General features: G+C 41.5%; 2 protein-coding genes across 2 annotated transcripts in view; one reads left to right on the top strand and one right to left on the bottom strand.

The window, feature by feature from the left end:
* BMP6 (bone morphogenetic protein 6) overlaps positions 1-12,496 on the top strand; it is a 165,368-nt gene extending 152,872 nt beyond the window's left edge. Inside the window, exons 5-7 of the mRNA XM_077810662.1 lie at positions 9,312-9,388; positions 12,145-12,255; positions 12,347-12,496. Of these exons, the coding sequence (XP_077666788.1) occupies positions 9,312-9,388; positions 12,145-12,255; positions 12,347-12,496 (338 nt within the window). The remainder of the gene's footprint in view (positions 1-9,311; positions 9,389-12,144; positions 12,256-12,346) is intronic.
* Positions 12,497-13,723: 1,227 nt separating this feature from the next.
* The window catches only part of TXNDC5 (thioredoxin domain containing 5), a 38,624-nt gene continuing 24,578 nt past the window's right edge, over positions 13,724-27,769 (bottom strand). Inside the window, exons 6-10 of the mRNA XM_077810663.1 lie at positions 26,237-26,323; positions 23,253-23,393; positions 21,081-21,163; positions 15,928-16,057; positions 13,724-15,384 (exon numbers count right to left, since the gene is read on the bottom strand). Of these exons, the coding sequence (XP_077666789.1) occupies positions 15,262-15,384; positions 15,928-16,057; positions 21,081-21,163; positions 23,253-23,393; positions 26,237-26,323 (564 nt within the window). The 3' untranslated portion in view covers positions 13,724-15,261. The remainder of the gene's footprint in view (positions 15,385-15,927; positions 16,058-21,080; positions 21,164-23,252; positions 23,394-26,236; positions 26,324-27,769) is intronic.

Below are 27,769 nucleotides of genomic sequence, written 5' to 3'. Positions count from 1 at the left end.
ATACTTGGGATGCATTCATGGCCAGTACAGCTACTGGAAAAGTCTGTTAACGTGTCTGGGGATGTAGTGGAAATCCTCCAGAGACATTATCAAGGGGACATTCAGAGATGGCCATTCCTGCTGGGCTGTTTGCCTGTGGCTGAAAAGAAATCATTCCCTTTTTTAGCCACGTGGTGGTGGGGGAGGCCCATTCACGTTTGTTCATGTTTGGCTGGCAGGGATCTTCCCTGATACTAGTCACGTGGTGGGAGGAAGGGTGAAGTGATCATCCCAGAGAATTGGGTGGGTGGGGGGTTTAGCTGGGTTTGTGCTGCACGTTAACCTGAAAACCGCAGCCCCTCCTTTTAAATGGCCAACCCAATGGGTTCTTGGTATGGGAAAGGAGGGCACTGCTGTTTGAAATCATTCCCACATGTTATGAAGGTTGAAGAAGCCGAAAGACTGTGGTTTACCATGGCTGCCTGCAAGCTGAATTCTGTTGCCTGACCCTGCATGTGTGATCTCTCACACCAAACCATTAGGCCCACAATATAAGATGCAAAATGCGACCTTGTACCAAAAGCACATGTGCTATGTAATGTTAACAGCTTGGTTCACCGTGAAAGAGTCTACCCATTGTTCTCTAAAATGTGTCTTTTTAAATACTACTCTCCCTTTTTTTCCTCCCGTAGCTGCAAATGTTTCAATGCTCCCCCTATCATCTCCGTCCCAGAGGCGAGCGCAGATAAGAAGGCAAAAAAAACGCACTCGCAATGAAATGTTCTCTGAGCTCATGCAGTCCTCCCACACTGAAAGAGCTCAGCAGAATACATGGAGGCAAACAATGGCAGAGTTCAGGAAAGCAGAAAATGAACGCGAGGACAGGAGGGATGGGCAAGATGAGAGGTTGTGGGAGCAAGAGGAGAGGTGGTGGCAGCATGATGAGAGGAGGCAGGATGCAATGCTGAGGCTACTGGGGGATCAAACTGATATGCTCTGGCATCTGGTGGAGCTGCAGGAAAGGCAGCAGGAACACAGACCGCCGCTGCAGCCCCTGTGTAACCGCCCGTCCTCCTCCCCAAGCTTCATAGCCTCCTCACCCAGACCCGTCCCAGGCTACCTTGGCAGTTATCCCCCTATTTGTGTGATGAATTAATAAAGAATGCATGATTTTGAAACAACAATGACTTTATTGCCTCTGCAAGTGGTGATTGAAGCAGGGAGGGTGCTTGGCTTACAGGGAAGTAGAATGAACCAAGGGGGCGGGTTTTCATCAAGGAGAAACAAACAGAACTGTCACACCGTAGCCTGGCCAGTCATGAAACTGGTTTTCAAAGCTTCTCTGATGCGCAGTGCATCCTGCTGTGCTCTTCTAATCGCCCTGGTGTCTGGCTGCACGTAATCAACAGCCAGGCGATTTGCCTCAACCCCCCACCCCTCCATAAATGTCTCCCCCTTACTCTCACAGAGATTGTGGAGCACACAGCAAGCAGCAATAACAATGGGAATATTGGTTTCTCTGAGGTCTAACCTAGTCAGTAAAGTACACCAGCGTGCTTTTAAACATCCAAATGCACATTCTACCACCATTCTGCACTTGCTCAGCCTATAGTTGAACAGCTCCTGACCACTGTCCAGGGTGCCTGTGTATGGCTTCATGAGCCATGGCATTAAGAGGCAGGCTGGGTGCCCAAGGATAACTATAGGCATTTCAACATCCCCAGTGCTTATTTTCTGGTCTGGGAAGTAAGTCCCTTCCTACAGCTGTTCAAACAGACTGGAGTTCCTGAAGATGCGAGTGTCATGTACCTTTCCCAGCCATCCCATATTGATGTCGGTGAAACGTCCCTTGTGATCCACCAGTGCTTGCAGCACCTTTGAAAAGTACCCCTTTCTGTTTATATACTGACTGCCAAAGTGGTCTGGTCCCAAGATAGGGATATGCGTTCCGTCTATCGCCCCACCACAGGTAGGGAATCCCCTTGCAGCAAAGCCATCCACTATGACCTGCATGTTTCCCAGAGTCACTACCCTTGATAGCAGCAGCTCAGTGATTGCGTTGGCTACTTGGATCACAGCAGCCCCCACAGTAGATTTGCTCACTCCAAATTGATTTCTGACTGACCTGGTAGCTGTCTGGCGTTGCAAGCTTCTGGAGGGCTATTGCCACTCGCTTGTGAACTGTGAGGGCTGCTCTCATCTTGGTATTCTTGCGCTTCAGGGCAGGGGAAAGCAAGTCACAAAGTTCCATGAAAGTGCATGCGAAAGTTTCGCAGTCAGTGGGAATCATCCCAGACCCACAACACTATGCGGTCCCACCAGTCTGTGCTTGTTTCCCGGGCCCAGAATTGGCGTTCCATGGCATGAGCCTGCCCCATTGCCACCAGGATGGCCAAATTGCCAGGGTCCGTACTTTGAGAGAAGTCTGTGTCCATGTCCTCATCACTCTCGTCACCGCGCTGCCGTCACCTCCTTGCCTGCTTTTGCAGGTTCTGGTACTGCACATACTGCAGGACAATGCATGAGGTGTTTACAATGCTCATAACTGCCGCGAAGATCTTAGCGGGCTCCATGCTTGCTGTGGTATGGCGTCTGCAGGAGAGCAGAGTTGCAGCGGAAGCGGTGGCTGATGATGGTTGCCATGAGAATAGATATTTATAGAGAACGATGAGAGAACCTGTGAGGTGGATTCATGAGAGCAGGAGAGCAGAGTTGCAGCGGAAGCAGTGGAGGACAATGGTTAGCACCTCTCACATTTCCCGAGGAAGAACACACGTACCCGGGAGTCCATGACAGACAACATGGAGAAATTCGCTATTGAGACAATAGCAGCAGAGCAGAGTTGCAGCGGAAGCGGTGGATGACGATGGTTAGCAGTCCGACTACACCGTCTGCTGAAAGCAGTATGGCGTCCGCATGGAAAAAAGGCACGAAATGATTGTCTGCCATTGCTTTCATGGAGGGAGGAGCAACTGACGACATGTACCCAAAACCACCCGCGACAATGTTTTTGCCCCATCAGGCATTGGGAGTTTAACCCAGAATTCCAGTGGGCAGCGGAGACTGTGGGAACTGTGGGATAGCTACCCACAGTCCACCGCTCTGTAAGTCAATGCTAGCCATGGTAGTGAGGACGCACCCCACTGACTTAATGCGCTTAGTGTGGACATACGCAAATGACTGTATAAAATCGATTTCTAAAAATCTACTTCTGTAATATCGACCTAATTTCGTAGTATAGACATACCCTTAGTGATGTAAGTAGATGATCAGTCCCACCAAAGTCACTAGAATGACTCACCTGCTTAAAGTTAGGCACGTGTTTTGAGCACCTTGCTGAATTAGGTCTAAATTCTTAAAGAAAAGATTATGGTGTAAATGGACCAAAGTTCAGGAGATTTCAGAGCCAAGGCTTCCTCTCCATCCTGTGCTCTCCTGCTATCCTGAGATCTCCTAGCATTATGGATACTCCACTGTAAAGCACTGTGACATCTGGACGTAATGGTGAGTTCATGTTACTAGGCTTGTTCCTTCTTGTCCATTTTCAGGGTAGTGTATTGTCTTTGGGGTTGCTGTCTTCCTCTTGTGATTCTCTTCTCATTCTCCCCTTTGATTTCTCTGCTTCCCTGCACCCTCTTACCGCAACTTCTGATCTGTGTTTAAAAAGGAAGCTGAGAAGTTGTCAGGCCTGGTGAAGTTGATACGTTCAACAACTCAGTCTTAACATGTTTGGTTTGTTGTCTTTATAGTGGACTGCACCTTTTCCTGTACTTACCCCCACTACTAGCAAGGGGCTTGTCAGTTTCAATCAGAGTGCATAATGATTTTGTCACCTGCTTCTGACTCCTCGAGGCCCCAGTCCTGCAACTGATAGTTCATGACGTGCACGGCTGTGTTGGCACTGAGCCCTATTGAAATCAGTGGGGCTCCATGCAGGCACAGCAGTCTGCCCCTGTGCTGTCAAATACAGGATTGGAGCCTTAACGTGCTTTCTCTGATGTTCATATGTTGTTCAGGATTCAGTACCCAGTGCTCAGGCACCCAGGTAATGGGTATAGTATAAGAACCTAAACAGAATAAGAAAAGTATGTTTTTTTCCCCCAGGAATGTTAGTTCCCCTGTATTATAAACCTGTTATGACTGACCTATAAAGCAGAACTGAATTTATGCGGAGAAAGTCCTAATGTACATGGATGTGTATTTGCTTTGACATGAGATCCTCCATCAATCTACGCTTGGGGCCAAGTGCTATCCTTTTGCAGAAGAGAGGATGCATTGTGGGGGGTGAGGAATAAGTATTTTGCATGTGCCAAGATTTTTCTGGCTATTGCTGACAGTTCCTGCCTTGAATTTAACCCATGTGACACCCCTTTTGGGATTCCTCTGTTTCAGGCACAGAGGCTATGAGGATCCATGAGATAGGTACCCTCTGGGGAACATTAGATCCTCAGGGATCACATTTCCAGTGCAGTGCCCCTGAACCGCACAGCTCCTTTCACTTTCGGGAGGAAAAATGCATGCACGTTTGAGAACTGAATTTTGTACTTAATTCCTAGTGCAGCACTAAATAAAAGCAACAAATAAGGCCGGACATTTCCAGGATGTCACAGATGTATCATCTTGTGAATAACATGATTGCCTCGCACCAGAATCTTCCATTAGCATAACATTCATCCATGTGTTGGACTGGAGGTGACTGTGTGTGAGAGAGAGAGCCATGCAATGGAGAAAGCTGCCTTACAGCTGGAGTGCCTTGCACAGTCAGAACAGCTTGCACTTCTCCTACCTCCTCTCTGCTTCTGATGTGTATGTGAATGTGCGCGTGTACTTAAACCTGTCATCTTTTCTTATCCCACCCAAGCAGATGGCTTTCATGTTAAGTGGTTATTATTAACTGCATGATCAGTTTACACCAGCTTTATCTAGGCAAATCACCTAAGTCAAACACTGAGAGAAAGAGGCTGGCCCGGAGACCTCTGTCAAAGCCATTTAGAAGCATAGTGGCAATTAATAATCCTGTGGAATCCAGTGAACTGGCACCTTGGGAGCAGTCAGAGTATTCTTAGAAGGATTAACCTCGGTAAATATTTATATATTCTCTGCCAGCACTTAACGTGGGAGAAGTTATAAGAAATCTAAGATTGGTGCATAAGTATTTGTAGGAGGAAGATCATTAGGGTTAGACTATATACTCCCTCCTTGTTAAACAACAAAAATGTCAGTGTCCAGCTTTAAAAGAGACATCTGTGCTCGCAGAAGGTTGGTTTTGTGTTTGGCTTCTCTAGGGTTGAACTAAGGGAGCATTCAGTGCAAACAAGCCACCTCAACTCTGCTGCTCAACTGTGCTGTCTTGGAAGGTATTTTTAAATGACGAATTGCTTCATAAATTTCAGTTTGAGACAGAATAGCTTGCAAAGCGATAAAATACAGCACATTGGAAGTACTGAGCTGGCATTAACTATTAAACCACAAGGGCAGACTCGCTAAACCCGAAGGGGGCCTAGATGAACCCGCAAGAGCAGGGCCCCAAACTTATGTGGGTTTTAAGGTTTGAGAAGACTCTGGCATGGAGGCCTGTTTAGCAAACCATCCAAATGTGTAGATACTTATCTAAAGGTTTCCTAAATTATCCAAACCTGTGGCTCTCTCTCTACCCTATGAGGTCCTGTCTTTCTCACCTGCAATTGGTAATGTTTGACTCTGGGGCATAAGAGGGGAGTAGATCACTCCTGTGTATTTCAATTGTGTGTTCCATATAAACTCTCAGAGCACTTTACAAACCATTCATCAAGCTTCACAACACCCCACATGCTAAGATTATGTAAGTGGTGGAATCCTCAGTTTACAGATGGGGAACTGGGGCACAGAGGTTGAGTGATTTGCTCCAGGTCACACAGCAAATTTAAGGCATAGCTGGGAGTAGAACCCAATCTGATGACTCCACATCTTGTGCTTTTGCTACAGGGCTCCCAGAAAGGAGGGGTGGACCAATCCACAGTACTCTTATCAAGAGGACCCGCTCAATAGGTCTAGAGCTTCCAACCCCCTGATCCTGCCTTTAAACTGCCACTATTAAATGACAATAGATTTGAGAATTGCTAGCTATTAAAAGTTTTACGTTGGGTGACCAGAGAGCAAGTGTGGAGAAATTGGTACGGGGGTGGAAGGTAATAGGCACCTGTACAAAACAAAGCCCCAAATATTGGGACTGTCCCTAAAAAATTGGGACATCTCGTCACCCTAGTTTTATGTAGTATTATCATTTATTTGTTGTTTTAAAGAGAATAAAAAACAAATGATCCCTGCCCTGAAGTGCTTACCTTGCAAATAAGACAAACGTAAAATATGGAGATGAGAAAGTAAGAAGGCTGGGGAAGGTGGGATGATAGTTAAACAAATGGAAATGTGAATCCCAGACCAAGCAAATCTTAAATGTTCTGATATTTTAAAATAGAAACTAGGTGGGGGGGGGGGGGGGATAGTGGGCTCAGGAATAGAAGCCATTGTTAGAGATCAAGAGAAAATAGGTTTTGAAAAGGAAGGAAGATAGGACAATTTGTGTTTGCAGTCAGGGGGTTGTTGTTTCAGGGATATGGATCAGATAACATGCATTATTGGTCATTGTAGAGTGACATAGGTTTATAAACAGTAAGTGAGGCATCATGTGGTGACGACCTCATCCAGTAAGAGAGAAAATTCAGGATGGCCTGTGCTTCATCAAAATTGTTTTATTTGGCATTTCTTGCTTCTGCCCTCCTCTTGCCTGAACTCTGCCTTTGTTCTAATTCATAGTCTCTCACTCTTCCTGACCTCCACCTTTTTACATTTGATTCAGGCCCATCTTCTCTCTACTTTTGACAAAAGGCAAGAATATGTTTTCATTTCTCTCCACACACAAATGTCACAAAAATGACTGCCTTCACCTGCTCTTTTGTAACCAGCAGAAGCCCTGCAAATTTTTCCTAAGCAAAGAGCTTATTATTTCTCATTGAAGACTAATGCTGAGCACCAACATCATCTTAAAGTCCCTCCTCTCCCCCCCTCCCGCTTATGATGTGTTAACTCAAAACCATTTTGTGATGAGGAGTTTGCTCTAGGAAGGCTTCATCATAAATGGATTATTTCTAGTGAGTCTGTCTGATTTGAAAAGAGGAGACTTGTATAGAAACGCCACCTCAGTCTTCACTGTAAAGTGTTGCTGAAATAGAGTATATTTATTCTACAGAAGCCAGTTAGTGGACTCTAATAACTTGATTACATTTTTGATTGAAGTGAAACTATTGAATGTCTGAAATATAATCGTTGAAGTTAAAACCCAAACTGCAACTAAAAACAACTCTAGGTGGTTTGGAGGCTAGGTTTGTTTTGATGTGTAGGGTTTTTGAGACCTCAGCATTAACAGGACACAGTTGTGATGCAATGTTGCCTTAATGTCACGAGGATGTGCTTTAGTATTCTAGTTTTTCTTTTGAATAAATATTTGCACTTGTAGTTTTTAAAACTTCTTCAGAGCCAAGGAAACAGTAACTAAAAATATTTTTCTATCCCAGCTGTTGTGCATGGAAAGCTGCATTCGCCTTTCAGACAGCGTTAGTGGACTGGTATTCAGAAGCCGTTTCAAATTCTGGGTCTGCCACAGTTTGAATCTGTGACCTTGGGCACGTCACTTAGGTGCTTTTGAAGATATTATTGTAAGGCCCATTGTCAAAAATGACTTAAGCAGTTAGGAGTCTAAGTCTTATTGAAAGTTAATAGGACTTAAGTAACTTTTGAAAATTTTACCCCCAGTTTCTTTTTGCAAGTTTCTCATCTGTAAAAGGGGGAAAATTTTCCCTGCCCTAGCTTAGTGGCTGTTCCAACGAGCTTATAATATCGTACAGTGCTAGCTCAGACCAGGGCTGTTGTGCTGGGGCCTCTAGGTGCTACTGTTGTAAGAGAATGAAAATAGTACTGCATTTTTTATCCTTATCTGTCCCTGGCAACAAGCTGCATGTAGCCACAGGAGAAAGCAGTAGCAGCTCAGTACTGTGTCATTTTCATTAAAAAATAAATGCATGAGTTAGCCATGTTGCTGCCTGGGCAGGGCTGGAACCTGAAGTGCTCTGTCTCTCCAGGTAACTGGGGCAGCAATAAAGTGTCCCAACCTTACATGGAAAGGTTAGTTCAGTTTCCATGGCCCATTCTGGCTTTCGTCATTGCTGAGATTTCTAGTTGTGAAGTTGGTTTCTGGGGTATGGATGCCAAACAGTAGGGCCAAACAGCCGTCAGAGGTTGGTGGTTTTCAGTTGCTTCCAACCAAGGCTGGATTTGTGCTGGCAAGCTGGAAGAGAAAGGCCTCTCGGTCAGGGCTTGACTCTTCCATTCTCTTTTGAGCTGCAGTTCCAGGCGTTCACATGCTGAAAAGCATGTCCTACAAAATATAAATCGTGAAACTCCACTGGAAATTAAAACCTGCATTTTGTAGAATCATTTTGAGCCTCCTGTAGGTAGCCACTAAGATCAGTGTCACAGCTACTCAGCCACTCTGCAGCTGCAATTTATATTAGCAATTAGAACTTTAATATTACGTTCTTTAAATACTATGTCATTTACAGCCTAGATGACACCGAACAAGAGCATTGTGAGGTTTCGGGAGTAGGCTGAATCCCATAGCTGGGACAGTTATTTTCAGACCAAAGGTGAGATGGGGAGTAAACTATTTAAGTCGAAGAGGTGCTCTCTATCAAGACTGGGTTTAGACACACAGTGGGGAGGAGGAAAACTTGTCTCTGCTGCTAGCTGTAGTGTATTTCTTCAAAGACAGAGAACTGCTGTCTCATGGCTTAGCGATCCTGGATATGCAAAGCAAATATTGATCTATTAGAAGTTGTGATTGACACTTATAAAAATCATAATGGATACAACTACTGTGTGATCTTGAATATTTTTTGAAGCATTCTATAAACTGCATGAACATATCTGCTAACCAGAGGCTCTAATGAGAAGGTAGCACAAAACAGGTGCTTACCAAGTGCTGTGTTTACGAGTAGGAACAGATACTTATCAAAAGTGTTTCACAGGGTCAAGAGAATTTGGAAACACGGCTGAGATTTTCAATTGAGGCTAAAGGAGTTAGGCACCCAGATCCCGATTTAGTCAGAGTTGAGTGCTTCACTCCTTTGAAAAGCCCAGTCCAATTCTGTTAATTTCTTCTCCTCATTTGTTGAGGGTGTTCATCACCTCTCACAATTCGGCACTTAGGGCAAGGAAAAATGTATCCAGTAGCTCTTTAGAATGGTGCTACGATTGCCTAAGTTTTACCTTTAAGTGGGTTGTTTTCTTTCTCCTGACAGATTACAACAGCAGTGACCTAAAAACAGCTTGCCGAAAGCATGAACTTTTCGTTAGCTTCCAAGATTTGGGATGGCAGGTGTGTGATGTTTCTCTCTGAGTAAGCTAGACACTTATTATGAAATATTATCTAAACAATGGTATGGTAATTCCAGTAGACACTACTGGCACGCTTCAAAATGACCCTTGTGCCACCACATTAAAACTAGTCATTGGGGAGATCAAATATTGAGAGCTTTGGGATTCGATAGATCCCCAAGGGAGTTTGGTGTATCTTAAGATATTTAATATTTCACATGGTATTGTATTATGCAGCCCTATTGCTGGACAGCAGGATAGTAATGAGGCCTGTAGATCCAGTCTGAGACCCAGTGTGCACATAGAAAAACTGATTTTAGTTAAACTAGTGCAACTACCAGTTTGGTTTAAACCGGATATAAAGTGTGTTCACTAAATTGATTGATCTAAAATTGTTTTTTAAACCACTAAGTTTTTGTGAGCAGGGCTGTTCCTGGGCCACAAAATGTCAAACTGGAACCCTTTCAAAGAATTATTTTTTTTCATAGATTTTTCTCATCTGTTTGAAATTTTGGAGCACTTTTGTAACAGAGATAAAGAATTAATGTAAATCAAGGGCTAGTTGGTGATAGCTAAAATCTTTGAGACTATAATTCAGTTCAAACCTTTCTGACCCCATACACAAGTGTACTCATCCTGGGAGCACAGAAGGGGGGTATTGTGTAGCTTGCACACAATTCCAGCATAGTTCTACAACCGGCACTGCGTCACCCTGGAAGCTGGCCAATTTACTAAGATGTAGCCAAGGCTTAAATTCAAATGGATCACAACCCAGAACTACTTCTGGAGGCTGCCATCCTGTTCAGAGTCCCTTTTTTAAAAAAAGTAAAAGTTGTCAGAAAACCATCAGCATAGGACCTGCATGTAACCAATATACTGAGTCTGCAGCCAACCTGAAACAGTAGCTCTGGGAGGTGTGAACTGCTCAAACTCATCTCACTGTCCTGTTAACCCATACCCCATGATGTTTTAAAGGTCAGTGTTAACTTTCACTGCTGCTCGAAACCAGCTGAGGAGGGGGATTATAATATGAAGAACAGAGTTACCAAGAGTGACATTGTAAATGAAGCATTATGGGTGGGTGGTACGAGACCCACTCCTTTCCCCTTCAATCTGATCTGTGGAGCTGAAGCAGACCCTAGGGTGGCAAGGGAAGGCAGATGAGCTGAGTGCAGCAGGGCCTTCAAGCTCGTTCTCCTCCCACCAGATTGAATACTCAGAGTTATGGGGGAATGTAGGTCAGGTAGCTTCTTCACTGGCTCATGGAGGCTGCTGCTTCTCCCACGGCACCTGTTATACTTAGGTCATGGTTTTTAAGTTTCTCTTCACAAGCATGAGGGCTAGATGCTTGCTTTTCACAAAGAAAGCTTTTGGTTTCTTCACATGATGGGAGTTAATGCTATATACCTTAATCAAGCCCTACCCATGGCTATGTCTAAAAGATGATGATCAAGCATGTGCCAGTGGTTAACATCTACAAGTAAAAAGAAAAGGAGTACTTGTGGCACCTTAGAGACTAACCAATTTATTTGAGCATGAGCTTTCGTGAGCTACAGCTCACTTCATGAAGTGAGCTGTAGCTCACGAAAGCTCATGCTCAAATAAATTGGTTAGTCTCTAAGGTGCCACAAGTACTCCTTTTCTTTTTGCGAATACAGACTAACACGGCTGTTACTCTGAAACCATCTACAAGTAATTACTCAAAGAGGTAACACGTACGATGGCATCACTATTTTTATTCTTGAGCCCAAGGTTTAATTCAAATTGTATGTTTGGCAATTCAGCACCCAACAATCAAATTTATAACAGGTAGCTTCCACAGTACCTGTAACTGTCCTTTTAAATAAGTATTAATATCTACTTTAGTTGAAGATACAGTGATTTGGAACAGCTAGTTGCTGGGGAAACAATCTCACAACTTGAATTTAAACACGTGCATCAGGAAAGTCATACTATGTGCATTAAAATTTGGTGACAGGTGATGACGTTCATTTTAAATGCAGCATTCCAGAATGTTGAACAAAAGATAGCATTGGTGTGTGTACTTAATGTACAATGTTAACATCTTAAGCAAATAGGATATAGGTAGGAAGCGGTAATTCTGTACTTCAGTCATGTTTCTTCAAGGGTGAGAAAAATAAGGTTTTTTTGTTTTGTTTTTTTCCTACAGCACTCAAATTATATGCTACCATTTCAAATGCCAAATATATTACCTTCTCTTCTGTAGTGTATCAGGGCTCTCAGAATTTTCAACCAGATTATAGAAGTGGTGAGAACTTTTTTTGTGTGTGCAGTACTTCAAAGAAAACTCAGACTCTTGTGGGAAGTTTTCCATGGACAAATTTAAATTAAAAACGGCACCGCAGTGGCTAATGGGTGCCCTATGCTCCCATTCTCTATGGATGCTCTCTGGAAGGACTAAATCTCCCTAGATACATTTTTAGCCCTTTTGGTGAGTACAGGGAGTGTAGCATCAGAGTCCCTGGCTTTTGTATATCATGGGAGATGCAGTCCCACCTAGAGAGCCCAACCCCAAGAGTGAAAGTGTAAGGCACTGTGGTGCCATTTTTTAATCCAAATTTTAGTTTTTGATCAAAATAATGTTTTCCATGCAAAGCTGACACTTTATCACAATTTTGACAAAACTCAGACAACAGGCCTAATTGTGTATTGTTACCCCTATATGCCATCTGTTACAAAAATCAAACAGGCAACTTTAATTCCACTGAAATATTTTCTTTTTATTTCCTAACAAAGGATTGGATAATTGCACCAAAAGGCTATGCAGCAAACTACTGTGATGGAGAATGCTCTTTCCCACTCAATGCACACATGAATGCCACCAATCATGCCATTGTACAAACTTTGGTGAGTATATAGAAAGACTTGTGCTAAACTACAATTGAAGTTGGAGATCAGATTAGTTGGTACAATCAAACTGTTTTCTTTTTTGAAACAGGTTCATCTTATGAATCCTGAATACGTTCCCAAACCCTGTTGTGCACCTACCAAACTAAATGCCATATCCGTTCTTTACTTTGATGATAACTCCAACGTTATTTTGAAAAAATATAGGAATATGGTAGTAAGAGCGTGTGGGTGTCACTGACACACAAACATTCTTCACCCAGACCTACTGTGCAATTCTACCATGAACTTCTAGATTATACCTACCTGACCTTGGAGAAAGTCGAGATGAAGCAGACTTCCAAAACACAATGTGTGCGCCTTATTAGGGGAAACAGCAGGATACATCTTCATTGACATGCACTCACTTTGTAATGGGAACAGGTGCTGGATTTTTTTTAAAAAAAATGGATGTACAGCATGGCAGTCTTTCTGATCTGCAAGGCTTGCAAAAAAAGAAATCCGTCCTGACAAATTTTGTTAGCGTCAATCATTCTCTGTATGGTATTAAAGTCCCCTGAGAGTAGCAGAAACTTAAAACAGGAGCTTGACCTTGTCAGTTGGTCAGTCTGCAATTCAGTTTTACCAAACCAGCACTTGCTACATGTAAGCCTTGAAAAAGTGTCTCCTGTAGACAAAAAGCAAAGCTGTAGTAGTAAAATATAGAAATGAATGATTTTAATACCTTACTATCATGCATTTTATGTTAGGAAGTGCCTTCTGTTTCAAGAATATAGTTGCTACATCAATATGAGTGGTTTCTTCCAGAGGCCAACTTGATAAAGAGCATCTTCAGTTGTGCCAAAGCAAGCCTTTGACCCTCTGCATTCTCCAAACACATATGCTGAACCATAGACTTGACTAGATATTTAACTGCACCATGTATTAGTTCCATAAGGAGAAAGCCACTCCCTACCTGGTGTTTTGAGATGAATGTTCCAACTAGGCAGTGAATTTCTAAATTTGTTCTTGAGCAGCTTCCCACCTTGTTTAGATTCTATAACTCCTGCAAGATGCATCGACTAAGCCTGTTCTGTTTTAGTCCAAAACATTCTTTGCTCCTAAACTGTACCACCCCAGAGGAGGCTGCAATCAGGACAGTTCTACAACTGTAAGTTTATACATAAATTTAGAAGCAGCTCCTGTGCTGGAGAGTGGATATGCAGTTAATGTAAAACTATCTGGCCAAAAAGGAAATTGCATTTAAGAAGTTGGTTTAAAGGATATATTCACATTTTAGCCATAGCTTCTAATAGACTAGTTTTATTCCCAACATTAATAGTAACAATGAATGTTTTGATCAATGTTAAAACTTGTATTAAATACACTTACCTCTAACTCTTGCATTTAAAAAGGCTTCTTGTAAATATAAGCTATAATTTATTGCAGTTGTCATCCTTGTGCTGTAACATTTATAGAAAGACTGGGCTTTTTAAAAAAAAGTTTTTATTTAGAAAGTCTCAGTGTAAACAATTGTACTATGATTTTATACAAGAAACTCATGAGCCAACGCTTGGGCTGCTACTCATGAGATTGTGCTTCACAACAGTTTTAAAAAACATTAATAAAGGCTTCCTTTAAGGCAGATGTATACACATTTTATCTAATACATCTGCCAGACACTATTTAGCCCTCATTGTACACTTTCCATGCTTACACATCATTTTTAGTTTGAACAGAACCTGTGATCCTTGCCAGAAGGAGTAAGTTACTGATGTAAAGATAATTTTTACTATTACATATGGACACAAAACAACAGCTTGACTTAGAGCAAAGTGTTGACATATGTAATTCCCAGAGATGACGATGAATTTTGATGCATGAATGTGGGCAGAATTTAGCCCCTTAGAAGAAAAGATACAACTACATTAACGGTAGCTGCATTGTAAATTCTTTGGCTTTAATGTATTAGAACACCTCACACAATCAGGTCATCGTTCAAGGCAACGAAGCGTATAGTCCTCCCATTCAAAGGTAGCAACAGGAACATTTGGAAGCGCTCAAGAGGAACTGAACTGGTATTGTAGAAGAGTTTTGCTTCCATTTTAAGGAACAAGAAACACTTTTGAAGTATCAGTCTGCTTATTAAATAAACCATGAGTTCATCTGCTCCTGCTGCTTAAGTCAGATGAGTGGTTCTAGCAGTAAACTGGGGCAAGAGAAATATGGTACAGAAAATTGTTTGCAACCAGTTATTCCTAAATGTGTTAAAGAGGTAGACATCTCTTGGAAAATAATTAAGTGGTTGTTATGATAGCGTCCTCTCCTCTCGTATTGAAGAGAAATGTCTTGTATGAACTGTTATAAAATCCCCCATCTGCTATGGCATCAGTAATATTCAGGCACATAGTAAAAGTACCACTATGGCTAGGGCCTCCCATAACTAAAGAAATATTAACAGGAAACAAGCAGCTAGTAGGTGCCTGGTATCTTCCAAAGGGGTGTGTTTTTTCTTTTTCAACCTCCCATTTCTTGACCAGCTGCTATATTAAGACATAGTTTTTAGCTTCAGTTGAAAAAGGCAACATTTATTAGCAGAGCTGTGGCTTGCACCTTTCTAGTAATGGTGGACACTTTGTAAGCTGTACTTTGGTAGCAAGCCTTTACCCAAATTCAACCTGAAGACAAAAATAGTTTACCCAGTCCCTTAACTTGATTTTCCTCATCTATTTTAGGCTCAAAGGAAACCATTTATATCTCAACAGGGGAAGGTAGAAATACTGATGCTGAAAATACTCAATTTGCACAGTAACTACTTGTTACCAGTTTTCCTTAACAAACAATGGAAAAGTCAGTACAGCGTGGCTTTAAAACACACACACAAGGAAGATACCACAAGTCAGTACATTCAGTTTTCAAAAACAACAAAAAACCAATCCCACCATTTGAAAATCAATAGCATTAACTTGATTTAACTCTCCCCATTACTGTACAAGAACAGTCAGGGCAGAAGTATCCATGTGTGTTTTACAATTCATCCCTTGCCTGACGCAAAACAAACTTATGCAGTGTTTCAAGATCTCTGGCTCCATTGTGTTCACTGACTTTCTTCCCTCCTCGGAAAAGCAACAGTGTTGGATAACCATTCACCTTTAAGAGGGGGAACAAAAAACAAAATCATGTATCTTCAGTAGCATCCTTACAACACCAGCAGCCACCCTAAAGACTAGGGGCCAAACCCCAAACAGTATGCTTAGCAGTGCTTAACTTTAGGCCCTCTGCCACCAAGTGGAATGAACGGCCCTGTGTTAGGCACCCAGGCTCCCTGTAAATTGCTGCGGAGAGTTGGGTACCTAAAAAAAAGAACTGAACATACTAAGGCATTCAAATCCCTGCTCTGCTATCTCCATCTCCCAGGTGAGTGCCCTAACCATTGCAGTGGGTCTCTTGCTGAAGCTGTTCCATTTTATATAAGATATTTAAATATTCACTAGCACAGGGACATTCCTAACCACCAGGTAACCATCCCTCTGTTTTCCCCCCTTCATGAGAAGAGTAACTTCTGAAGTGAGTGCAGTGACAGGATCACTGCACTCTACAGTGAACTGCCACCTGGGCAAATTACTGGAGACTTCAACCTGGGGTACAAATTATTTAAGATTATCCAATTAATTTTAAACCATCCACACTTACAGAAAATCTGTTGCAGACATTACGTTCGATGGTGCAATCTACTTTTGCTATTTTGACATCTGTCAAACCTGGAAATTGTTCTTTGGAGAGGTTCTCCCAAGTTGGAGCCAAGTTCTTACAGTGACCGCACCTAGAAACAGACAGACATGTGTTCAGCAGACATCTTCCAGTGTATGCCCTAGCAGCTTTGTTATGACATCCATAAAATGTGCTCTCTCCTACCTCCTTAATGATATGGGCCAAAATGACAATTATGTAAGTGGACAAGGTGGATTACTCGTGTATTTGAAATAAGTCAGATGATTTGAAGGCTAAAATAGTTTCTGGCTTTTATGTAGTCTCTTCTGGTACAGTATTGTGTGAAATAGTGCATTAACATCTCTCACCCACCAGAAGCTTGTGAAAGCAAACATGAAAAAGATCACGGAATATATTTAAATAAAGTTGCTTGTATCAAGCCACAAACTGATAAATTGTTTAAAAGGTTACACTTTTAAAGTTTTAAATAAGCTACTGGGCATGTACAGTACATTAATTCTCTCCATCATGTCACTTCCCTTTCTCCCACCAAAGCTAACCCAAGACACTGATTGATTAGTCACCTCTCAAGGGGTGTGTCTGTTTTTAAGTCATATTGCACAAAATTTATGACATAAAATGAGACTTCTGTTTTCCTGACAAAAGTTTTTATCCCAACCCCACCCCCCTTTTAATAATGTAGCCTCCTGGCACTATAAAATTCAAGTTCCTATATTAATGCTAATGAAAAATGCATAATGTTTCTCACACCCTGAACTCTGCAATAAAGGGGACTCAAGTAGCTTAATGTATTTTCCATCTTAAATTTAAACTTCCTGAAAATTAAAAACAATCCTTCACACATTAGCTTTGTCCTCTTCTCCCTTACCATCCTCAGGCAAGTCACATAGCATTTGCTTCCATTGTTATTTTACCATTATTACTGTACATATTGGCTAAATCTGGAAATAAGTAGTTTGTTTGCCTGTGATTTTTGCTCTCTACAGACAAACACAACATACTGGCCAGATTCTGATCTGCATTACACAGTTGTACATTTAGAGTAACTCCGTTCAAGTGAGACTTAGAGTGGACAGGTCCATGGATGATTTACACCACAATTATTAATTTGCAGTATCATAACATTAGAATGTGGGCCTCTAGATGTAGGTTTTTGAACTTTAATTCTATAGTTGCCTCCAAGAAATAAATCCGTAAAAAAAGTACTTTAGAATTTAAAGATCTATGCATTTCTCATTTTGTTCTGCCTCAGTTGCACCTTAGGTTGGTGGTTACAGAAGCCCATGAGTATCTTAAGGCTTGATTCAGGCATCGACAAAGATGGTGACAAGTCTCTGCCAGAGTTTTCATTCTACAATTCAGAAAACAAGTATATATTTGAACTCTTCTGTTAATATACACGGAGTGTAAAAGCATTACTGACCACGCACAAAAACAATTAAGACAAGATGGTCTCATACTTACTGTGCAACTTAATGTTAATATTTACCTAAAATAAACTGAGGGGCAAAAGTAGATCTCAACCTAATAGTGTTTGCTTAGCCAAACACAAATTAATCTACTCGGAAAGGGAAAAGGTCATTTATATACAATGAACTACAATTGTATACACAGGCATGATTTTTGAGCTAAGAATAGGATACCAACTACATGAATGTAGCAAACAGTTTCCTAAACTACAACTTTGTGATAACCAATCTATCCTCTCTGGCAGCAGCTAATAGGTTGGTTCTGTGTTTAATACACCCTTCCTCAATTGCCATCTGGCATTCTTTTGGAATTTGCCCCATGTACCAGTACCCTTTTAGAATCCAGTGAGAAGAGGGGAAGGTATTTAAAGTGTAATTCTACTCTGAAAATTAACGAAAAGGGCTTATTGGGATTCCACTTTTGTCTCTCAATTCTCTTTATATTGAGCTCAGAAAACTAATTCCCAACCCTGCAAACTACATCTGGGTTCTGAATCAAGCCAGATTCTTTCCTCCTTGTGCATCATAGCCTGTAAAAGGTTGTGTAGGCAAAATCTGGTCCTGTGCAACCACATCTGCCTTCAGAGGCGCTGCACAGGTATAAAGTGAACAGCAGACAATTCCATTTATGATATATATTAAAGAGAATTCACCTAATTTCCTCTTAGCTGCATTGAGTCTACCGTGATGAGTAAAAAAGCAGTTAATTTTTGACAATGAAATCAACAAGTTATTTTACAGAACCCAAACTATTCGAAGAATCACCACTGTACAAAAATTACTGTACTGCTGTGGAAGCATACAATCTGCTTTCAGACAGGAATCAAGAAAGTAGCAGCAGAATATGCTGGGAATGAGCGCAGAAGGCAACACAGCAAAGGCAAGCACTGTTTTTTAGTATACAAATATCAATATTAATACTGAATAGACATAAGAAGCTGATCTTTTGGGTAAGAAAAAGCCATGACAAGTCTTCTAGCAGTTCTACTCTGATTTTACAATTTAATTTACTGTGTTTCTCTTCTTCCCCCAGAGTATCTCTCATGCATAATAGGGTAACATTAGTGGCCCTCTAGCAGAAGCACCCCATCACTCTCAGCATGGCTCAGGGATAGCTCTCACACATCAGAGTCAGTAGATTATGGATCCCACACCATGACTTGGGCTCACAGCCAGGGCTGAAATTGCAGTTTAAAAATAGGGAATAGTGCTATGCTGAGAGGCATGATCACTCACTCTGCTAGGTACAAATTAAAAATTCCATGATACTTCTTGTAAATGGTAAGAATAGCATTTCCCCATCTCAAAATAAACCACAGTAAAATCTGAGATTGCTGAACATATTAAATTGTTGGTTGCTTTTGCCTAGTACTGCTGCACTACATATGGCTAACTTACTGCTCTGAAATACTAGCACTTCAATACAAGTATAACAGTTTTCTATTCCATCACCCCTTCCTGTTCAATGCATCTTGGGGGTTAATCAGAGGATGGGTGAGGAAATTTGAATTACATTGTCTTCTGCACACAATGACATTCAGCTTTTTCCATCTCTTCCAACACAGCCAGTGAGGTGGAGCCCACTAACAGATCGGGGTAGGAAGGAGAGCTAGCTGCCTGAGGCTCAATCTACGTATGACTGAAGTTTGTGGAAGAAAGTAATGAAATTGTCACTCCTCTCGGGTGTGGGGAGCAATGATGTGTTTGTTACACAGGTTTGCAACATTAGGGTCTTATTACATGTACCAGCTGTGCTGGGCATTCCAGTAACAAGCAGATACCAAATCTAAATGAATCATTTGGGAATTTTTCCACTGCATGCAGACTAGGGTTGCCAACTTTCTAATCGCACAAAACCAAACACCCAAGCCCTGCCTCTTCCCCTAGGTCCCATCCCCTTCCCCGAGGCCCCGCCTGCACTCACTACGTTCCCCCTCCCTCAGTGACTCACTTTCTCCCACCCTCACTCACTTTCATTGGGCAAGAGGTTGGGGTGCACGAGAGGGTGGGCTCTAATTGGGGATGAGGGGCTGCAGGGTGGGGCCAGAAATGAGAGGTTTGAGGGGCAGGAGGGGGCTCCAGGCTGGGGCCAAGGGATTCAGAGTGTGGGAGGTTGAGGTGTGGGAGGGGGTGAGGGCTCTGGGGTAGGGCTGGGGCTAAGGGGTTTGGAGTGCAGGGGGGGCTGAGGGTTGGGATACAGGTTCTGGGCTGGGGGTGCAGGAGGCTGGCTCTGAGTTTGGGGGGGGTCAGGGCTGGGCAGAGGGGGGTGGGATGCAGGCTTACCGTGGGCAGCTCCCAGTCAGCAGGGCAGTGGGGCTAAGGCAGGCTCCCTTCCTGTCCCGACTCCACACTGATGGCCAGCAGGTCGGGCTCCTAGGCCAGCGGCACCCAGGAGGCTCTGCACACTGCTCTCACCTGCAGGCACTGCCCCCCCCCGCCCCAAGCGCCATTGGCTGCGGTTCCTGGCCAATGGGAATGTGAAGTCAGTGCTTAGGCAGGGACGGCCACGGGGCTCCACGGGCTGCCCCTGCCCAAGCACTGACTTCACATTCCTATTGGCCAGGAACCGCAGCCAATAGAGCTCGGGGGGGGGGGGGGAGGGGAGGGGCAGTGCCTGCAGGTGAGAGCAGTGTGCAGAGCCTCCTGGCTGCCCCTGGCCTAGGAGCCAGACCTGCTGGCCACTTCCAGTGCAGCGCAGCACCAGGACAGGTAGGGATTAGCCTGCCTTAGCCCTGCAGCACTGCCGACCAGATTTTTAACAGCCTGGTCAGCAGTGCTGACTGGAACCACCAGGGTCCCTTTTCGACCTGGCATTCTGGTTGAAAACTGGACACCTGGCAGGCAACCCTAATGCAGACTTCACCACGGTCATCCATGCTGGTCACATCAAGGGTGGGTCACTGTAGCTAACACGCATTACATGCAACTTCACCTTAAGACCACCTGGAAATTGCAGCTAGTGCTTTGCATTCTGGTGACAAGATAATAAATAGGACTCCAGTAGTAACACATTATACCTGTGCTCCATGGTCTGCACTGGTTTCAGAGTAGCAGCCGTGTTAGTCTGTACCCGCAAAAAGAAAAGGAGGACTTGTGGCACCTTAGAGACTAACACATTTATTTGAGCATAAGCTTTCGTGAGCTACAGCTCACTTCATCAGATGCACTGACTCCCAACTGATTTCCAGGTGAAGTTTCTAACCTCAGAAGTCCTAAACAGTTTGGGCCCTGCTCTGATGCAGAGAGCACCTCTCCCCTTGTATGATTCCAAGAAAACTGAGATCACCAGAGGTGCTCAAGCAACAGCCAGTTTAAACCAAGTCAAGTCGTCCTTAGGTGGTGAGTCTTCAAAGGAAATGTCACTTCCCTCCTTTCCCCTCATGTCTGCCAGTGCCTGGATTTGATTCTGGGTATGCAGCAAGGTGGGTTTTGCCAGTCTCTCTCAGGGGACAATAGATAGGAGAATTTTGCTGCCACTCTGCTTGTTTATAAATATTTACTTATTCAACCTTTGTACACAAGTTAAGATTTAATGCATTTTATATATCTAAATAAAAATTATGTAGGAGCACAAAACTCACACCAAATAATGAATAAAAAGCTAAATACCAATAATTCAGGATAATTTATACAAAAACTACTTACCATGGAGCATAGAATTTAATAAAGGTAACCCCTTTAGCAATGGTTTGGTCAAAGTCTTTTTCAGAGAGAGACAGGACTGTAGCCTGTCAAGAGAAACACAAGTCAAAATTGTATAAGAAGTCAGTTCTTTGAACTCCTGAAATATGTTAAAGAGAAACTCTCAAAACTGCTGCTGTCACTGCCAGATCTCTTCAATCAGATTAGCAGCGTATGCCACTGCCAACCCCCAAATGATGTTTTTCCCTTATATGCCAAGAAATTAAAATATTTCAAGGTCATTTTCACCCATTTGTTGAAAAATAGTGTACCCAAATATGTAACTTTGTAGTATCTGAAAGGCTAAGTGTCTAGCAGCTAATGAACCTTCAACTTCATTTTCATATGCTGTCATGCAACTTCCTATGGAATCACTGAGCTAACAATTAGTCTGAACAGTTAAAAAAATACTAATGTGTAAATTAAATGAGCTATCTAGGCCATTCTGATAATATCTTTAAAAGCTCTCCTACTGTGTCGTTACTCTATGTAAAGTAAACAGACTTGTCACCAGAAACAAACATTTGCATGTCAAGTGTAAAATGCAAAAAACACCACATGAACACCAACAAGAATACTAACTAAGTATGTATTTTATACCAAAAAAAGGACAACATTTTATGTGCAGTTTAGTCATTTGAATGGACATAAAATTGAGTTCAGTCTACCAAATAAGGATTAAACTTCTGCTCTAAAAAATTGTGTGTGGGAGAGGGCGGGCTTCAAATGAAAGTTCAGATGAGAAGTCTGTGATGAATGACCAAATCTACTTTCTATAAAAGCCTCAAGTTACAACTGGGAATAAATGAAAGAGGGAACTGACACTACTACTTCTTACCCCAATAAAAAAGGATCTTTTACTTTAAGAGAACAAAAATCAAAGAGGAAAAGATATCAATAAGTTTTTTAATTAAACTTCTCTGTATTTCTCAGTTTTATATTAAAAGTCAAATCAAATGAAAAAGTCAATTCACTAAAGCCCTATCTTAGATAGAACACTTAAATTCAATATTAAAGATGTTGGTTAACAACATTTACAAAAAATATTGTTAGGTCATGAAACTAAATGTAATTATTTTATTAAGACTGATTTTATCTGAAAATTAGATATTAAACTTTGACCTACTATAAATTACCAGAGGAACAAATAATCTCTCACATGTATTTTAATTTTATACATCCATTACCATCCCACATTTTGTGGGCATAACAAAAACTTCTTTTGCAAACCACAATTATAATATAAACTGAACTTAGGCTGTACTTGTTGATGTTACAATTTCTCAATGATTGTATTTGCACATTAGTTGCAATAAAAACCAAAGATGAAAAGCAAGTGTGTGGGTTTTTTTTAAGACAAAAACCTAAAGTGATGAAGTGTGACCACGTAGAGTACTATTGTTTTATTACCATTTGCTTGGCAATCTGCATAACTCCCTGTAGCTCCAACACACAATTAATGCAGTCATTCCAAACTCAAAACTTTTACTGTCATAATTTCCCACACTATCACATTCATATTTCCCTCCCCAATTCTTGCTCTTCCCCCACCTTTTGCGGGATTTTTCCCCTCCATCCTTTCTTTCCCTATAAATACAGTATCATTATTTTTCAGATGCTCACCTGTTCCTGCTGTCTCTTTCCTATTTCAGGTCAGAATCCTGTTTGTGACAATCATCTCCAAAACAACCAAATATGATGTCACAAGGATTCTGACTATGTGAAAGACACACAACATGCTAAATTTAGTAGACAAAAAAAAACGAAGTTGTTTTTAAAATCTATCTGTAGATGGATATGCATGCAACCCTCTAAACAATTTACCGTGACTATAATGACATATGGGCAGTTTTGTTTTTTCCCCCAAAGTTTTCCAATGCATCAGGTTAGTAAAAGCATTAGAAAGGCTTAAGGTTCTATGTTCCTCAACAGCAACTGCTAACCTAAAATGTCTGATACTAACTTTATTAAAAGCTTTGCATGCAAACATGTTTGGCAAGGTTTGCAAAGTTATTGTTTACAGGTTACTAAGTTACCACTTTAGCCATCACAAACTTTACGATAAATGACAGGAAGTGGCAGTAGATCTGTTGGAATACAGATTTTTGATACAATTTTACAGCACAGTCCACTTACCTCATCATGAGTGGGTTCTGTAGGCTGTTGTGGAACTTCAGATGGCTTATCAGCTTCTGGGGCATTCTTGGCATCTTGTAGCTGAGAATCTACATATTCTTTTAATGAATCCAAATCCCTCTTTCCTTTATACTGGTCAGCCTACAATTAAACCATTTGTGAAAATACATATTGGTTGTTTAGCAAATAGAGTTTTCTGGGGTTTTGGATTTTATCTAAAGATAAACATGGTAAATATCTATAATAGATCATGTAATACGCATATTCATAATAAAATGCTCTGTGATCTGTAAACATATGTACAAGACTAAGTTTACTCCAAGGATTCAGAATTTGCCATGGAATCCTTCCCTTGTACTTTAGAACCTAAACTGTCATTTAAAAGAAAGATTCAAGACTTTAAAAAGTGGCTGTCTAGAGTAAAACATGGAATTAGAAGCACTCAAAATCTTGGCCCCTCATTTCTAAAAGAAGTTAGCCCTTGTTTCTAGCTCTCAGGATCACAAAGATTCTCTTCAGTGTGTTAAACACAGTGTAAGAAAAAATACAGTAAACGATCAGATTTAGTCTCTATGCTTTAGTTTGATCTGTTGTCAATGTGTTCTGTTGGTTAAATCGAGTACTTCCTTTGACAAGTCTTCAGTTTTGGAATCTCAGATTCCAGTAAGTCCCAGAAGTCTTTGGGGTCAATTTCAGCCCCCTCAGGTGTGAGCTATGAGATGTACCTTAGATTTGAAATATCTTTTCAACGTACTGTTTACAAACTTTCCTACACCTTCTGAGTGAGACAGACATGCCTCTTTAGTCATCTCCTATGCCTTTGGGGAACACTGCAGACTTCGCATCTTTGCCATTCATATGATCCATGTCCAAATAGCTGTGGCTCTGTCCCTCCCCGACACCCCCAGTCTAAACCAGGGAGCTCCAAGATCCCAAGAAGTCTGTACCTGCTCATTCTTATCCATTTCAGCAGGACAGAGCTCTGCCCATTTTTTTCTCCTCCACCACCCTTGGAGACCTTACCTACCTCTTTCCAGTACTGATGACATGCCAAATTTCAATTATGAGGAGTAAGATGATGACAACGATGGTGACAATGCTCAACTGGCTGAAGCAGTTCCCCCCTTATTGAACAGTATCATGACCTTCCCATTGGACAACTATAAAATTTTCCAGGAGTTGCTGGGTCAAATGGTTGGAAGTTTTATTTCTGGATGTCACACTTGTCCAAAGAAACATCTTTCTGATTCTGAGGGGAGTCCAGCATGAGGGAATAGCAGGATGTTGATAAAGGCCAACTTGACCTTGCCAGATCCGTAGTTCCCCAGGGCAGTGGCTAAAAAGGAGACTCATTTTTACCCAGCATAACAGTAGAGTTTTTATTTTTTTTCTTCTCAGTTTCTGGTTTTGGAAGCAGCTGAAAGGTCCAAGGGAATAGGAGCAACTTTATCTTCACTAATGGATAAGTAGTTCAAAAAATACTCATCTTGTCAGGAAAGCCTACTCTGAAGTGACCATAGCTCTTTGTAATGGCTATTAATGTGTGGTGCTCCTGATGAAATACATTATTATTTGGGGCCACCAATAGTCTCCTGGGACAACAACATAAAGCATCTTGGAAATTGTTTTGTAAGGTCAGAATGTTCCCTGTGCTTAAGAGCCTTTGCTGTGTTGCTCTCTGCTGTTAAGGCTGTCTCCACAGCCGTCAGCTTAAATCACCATTCCCAACTGTCGTTCTCCCGCCAGAAGTTCAGAGTAGAAGTGAAAATTCTGTTACAGGCTTTCATGGCCACCTTGGTGGCTATGTTCCACAAAGATTCACATCCTTACCCCAAACTTTTTACTTAAGGTGGCTGTAGGCTAATTTGCATTGCAACACAAACCTTCCAGTTTTCTTCCTAATACCAGTTACTTGGGGAAATAGATGCGTAAACTGGACACAGAGTGATAACTTATTTAGATACGATGACACCCATTGGAAAGTTATCGAGGCTGTTCACACTCTTTTGTGATAGTCTGGTAATGAATTACCTGAAAGACTTCAGAAATGGGTTATTCTTTGTGTTTAGACTTGTTGCAGTTGAGTTGATGTCTTCCTAAATAAGAAGTTTAGAGCTCATTCCACTAGCTCTAAGGCAGATTAACTTAATAGACTACGTAAGCATGACTTAATTTGTAAAGTTAGCACTTTCAGCTCTATTCATATGCAGCACTATTCTCACTAATTTCAATCTTACCCCAATACTTGAAAGCAGTTCTGTGATTCTTGTTTAATTAGTCCCCCTTTAGAGTTACTTCTGGTAAATCTCCCAAATGTGAAGATCTTCAGAGGCAATTCTCTTAGGAGGAAAATATTACTTACAGTAAAGCTTATTTGGTGTTGTTCAAATATATTGCCTTTGCAGATCTGCACTCCTCATTTCCCTAACCTCTTCAGAGTCCTTCGCAACTGGAGCCACAGGATTCTTACAACCTCACTTCAAATGTTCAGACTTGTGAACTCAACAGGCACTGCTCTGAGCTGATGGCTCCAGGGCCATGCAATACCCATGAATGTGAATCTGGAGAGGCAACATCAGGGGCGAGGGGGAGATTCTATTTTGTCTATTTCATCTATATTTCTAGACACTTTTACATGTAAGGATAAAGTTGGAAGATGAAAATATACCTAGAGTTCTCTCATAAGTTGGTATGTTTTGAGATATCTATCCCTGGTTTATGAACAAATGTATGGTTTTTGGTTATTTGCAGACCAGGATGCACAACTATGTTAGATGATTTATTTGTGGCACAAATGAAAGCAGTCACCACCCCATCCCAGACACTGCCCCATTCATATTGTCCATCTTTACATCTCTTATAAAGAGGCTTTAAAATATATTCAAATAAGCCAACTTCTCCCAACATGCAAGAACATTCTACAAGCCTGCTTGTCTTCACAGAGGAATAAAGGGTTTGACCTTGTACTGTATTTGCAGCCTTACCTTTTCACCATTCCTAAACCAGAGGAGGGTGGGATATCCACGAACTTGGTTTTCAGAACAGACTTCATAATGCTGTGTACAGTCAACCTAAAGTTTAAAATAGTTATAATCATTCACTCATATGGAATAAAATCCATCCTGTTCCAAACATAGCATCATACCCTTTATATTTCATATTTCACAATATGTATCTACAGAGAAATGCAAGGTTTGTCAGAACCTAATTGGAATAATTTACAAGTCTTGTCTTGAAAGCCATTTAAGTCTGTGTTCCAAATCTCTCTCAAGCTGTTCAGGGAAAGTAGAGGTAGGAGCAGAAAAGAACAAAGGAACTAAGATTTAATATGCTAGTTAAAACAAGTATTCAGTATTCGCAGAGTGAAAAAAATTACAACCTGGGCAGGAGGGCACCCAATACTCATATGTTAAGAATTTGAAACCTAAATTTTCAATATAAGGATTTACTGGTCTGTTTTATTATTTTGCTTATTTTTTAAATCATATAGAAGTACTTTGAAATCAGAAATCAAACAGCTAGTAACTTGACTTCAGTACAAGGGAAATTCCAAATGCTGAGCAACTGGAATTCAAATTAGATTCTAATGTTGCCACAAGCCAATTTGTAAGGACAGAGATTACATCTACACAGGGATAAAAGATCTGCAGTACAGCTGTGGATGGCCCAGATCAACTGACTTGGGCTTGTGGGACTAAATATTGCTGTGTAGACATTTGGACTTCGGCTGGAGGCCGAGCTCTGGGACCCTCCCCCCTCAGAGGTTCCCAGAGCTCAGGCTCCAGCCCAAGCCCATATGTCTACACAGCAATTTTTTTAGCCCCAGAGCCAAAGCTGTAGTCTGAGCCAGCTGACCTGGGACAGCAATTTTTTTTTTAATCCCTGTGTAGGCATACCCTAATTTACAAATCTGATTAATAAGCAAATAAATAATCTACATGTCACATGCATGGTTTCAGCATCTGCTTGAGACAGCACTTCGATTTTTAAAGTTAACGTTCGGAATTCTTTGCCACAGATCACTGAAGTGAGGACAAGTAAACAGACTACAGGCACAAAGTAAAAGGTGCTACTGACATTCACCTGGATTACATGAAGGTCATGTTTCCTGCCTACTTAGGGAATCACAGTCCAAGCCAAAACAAGTTTCCAATAGTTTCATGGTACCCTGTCACACAAAACTAGGTAGACATTGAGACAAGACTAACTGCCTTTATTAGGAAAAAAAGGCTAAAACATGCAAGATAGAACACTGGATAAAACAGGACTTTTGAAAACAATGGACTTATAACTCTCTCCATGAAGAAAGACTGGGTAATACTGTAGTAAGAACATACTTAAACCAAGCAATAACTGCACCAGATAGCTCATGCAAACATTCCAGATGCTCAAAAAGTAATCATTGTTTAATACAGATAGTACCAAAGGACAAAAATCCTCTGGTACTTTATTCTGAGCAATCTCAAATGTGTTGCCAGATTTCAAAACATTTAAATTTCTCAATAGACTCACTCTGA

This window comes from Eretmochelys imbricata, chromosome 2 (genome assembly GCF_965152235.1).
Source record: "Eretmochelys imbricata isolate rEreImb1 chromosome 2, rEreImb1.hap1, whole genome shotgun sequence".
Lineage (NCBI taxonomy): Eukaryota > Metazoa > Chordata > Testudines > Cheloniidae > Eretmochelys > Eretmochelys imbricata.
Note: the sequence above shows the minus strand (reverse complement) of the source record. Positions and strands in the feature narration are given on the sequence as shown.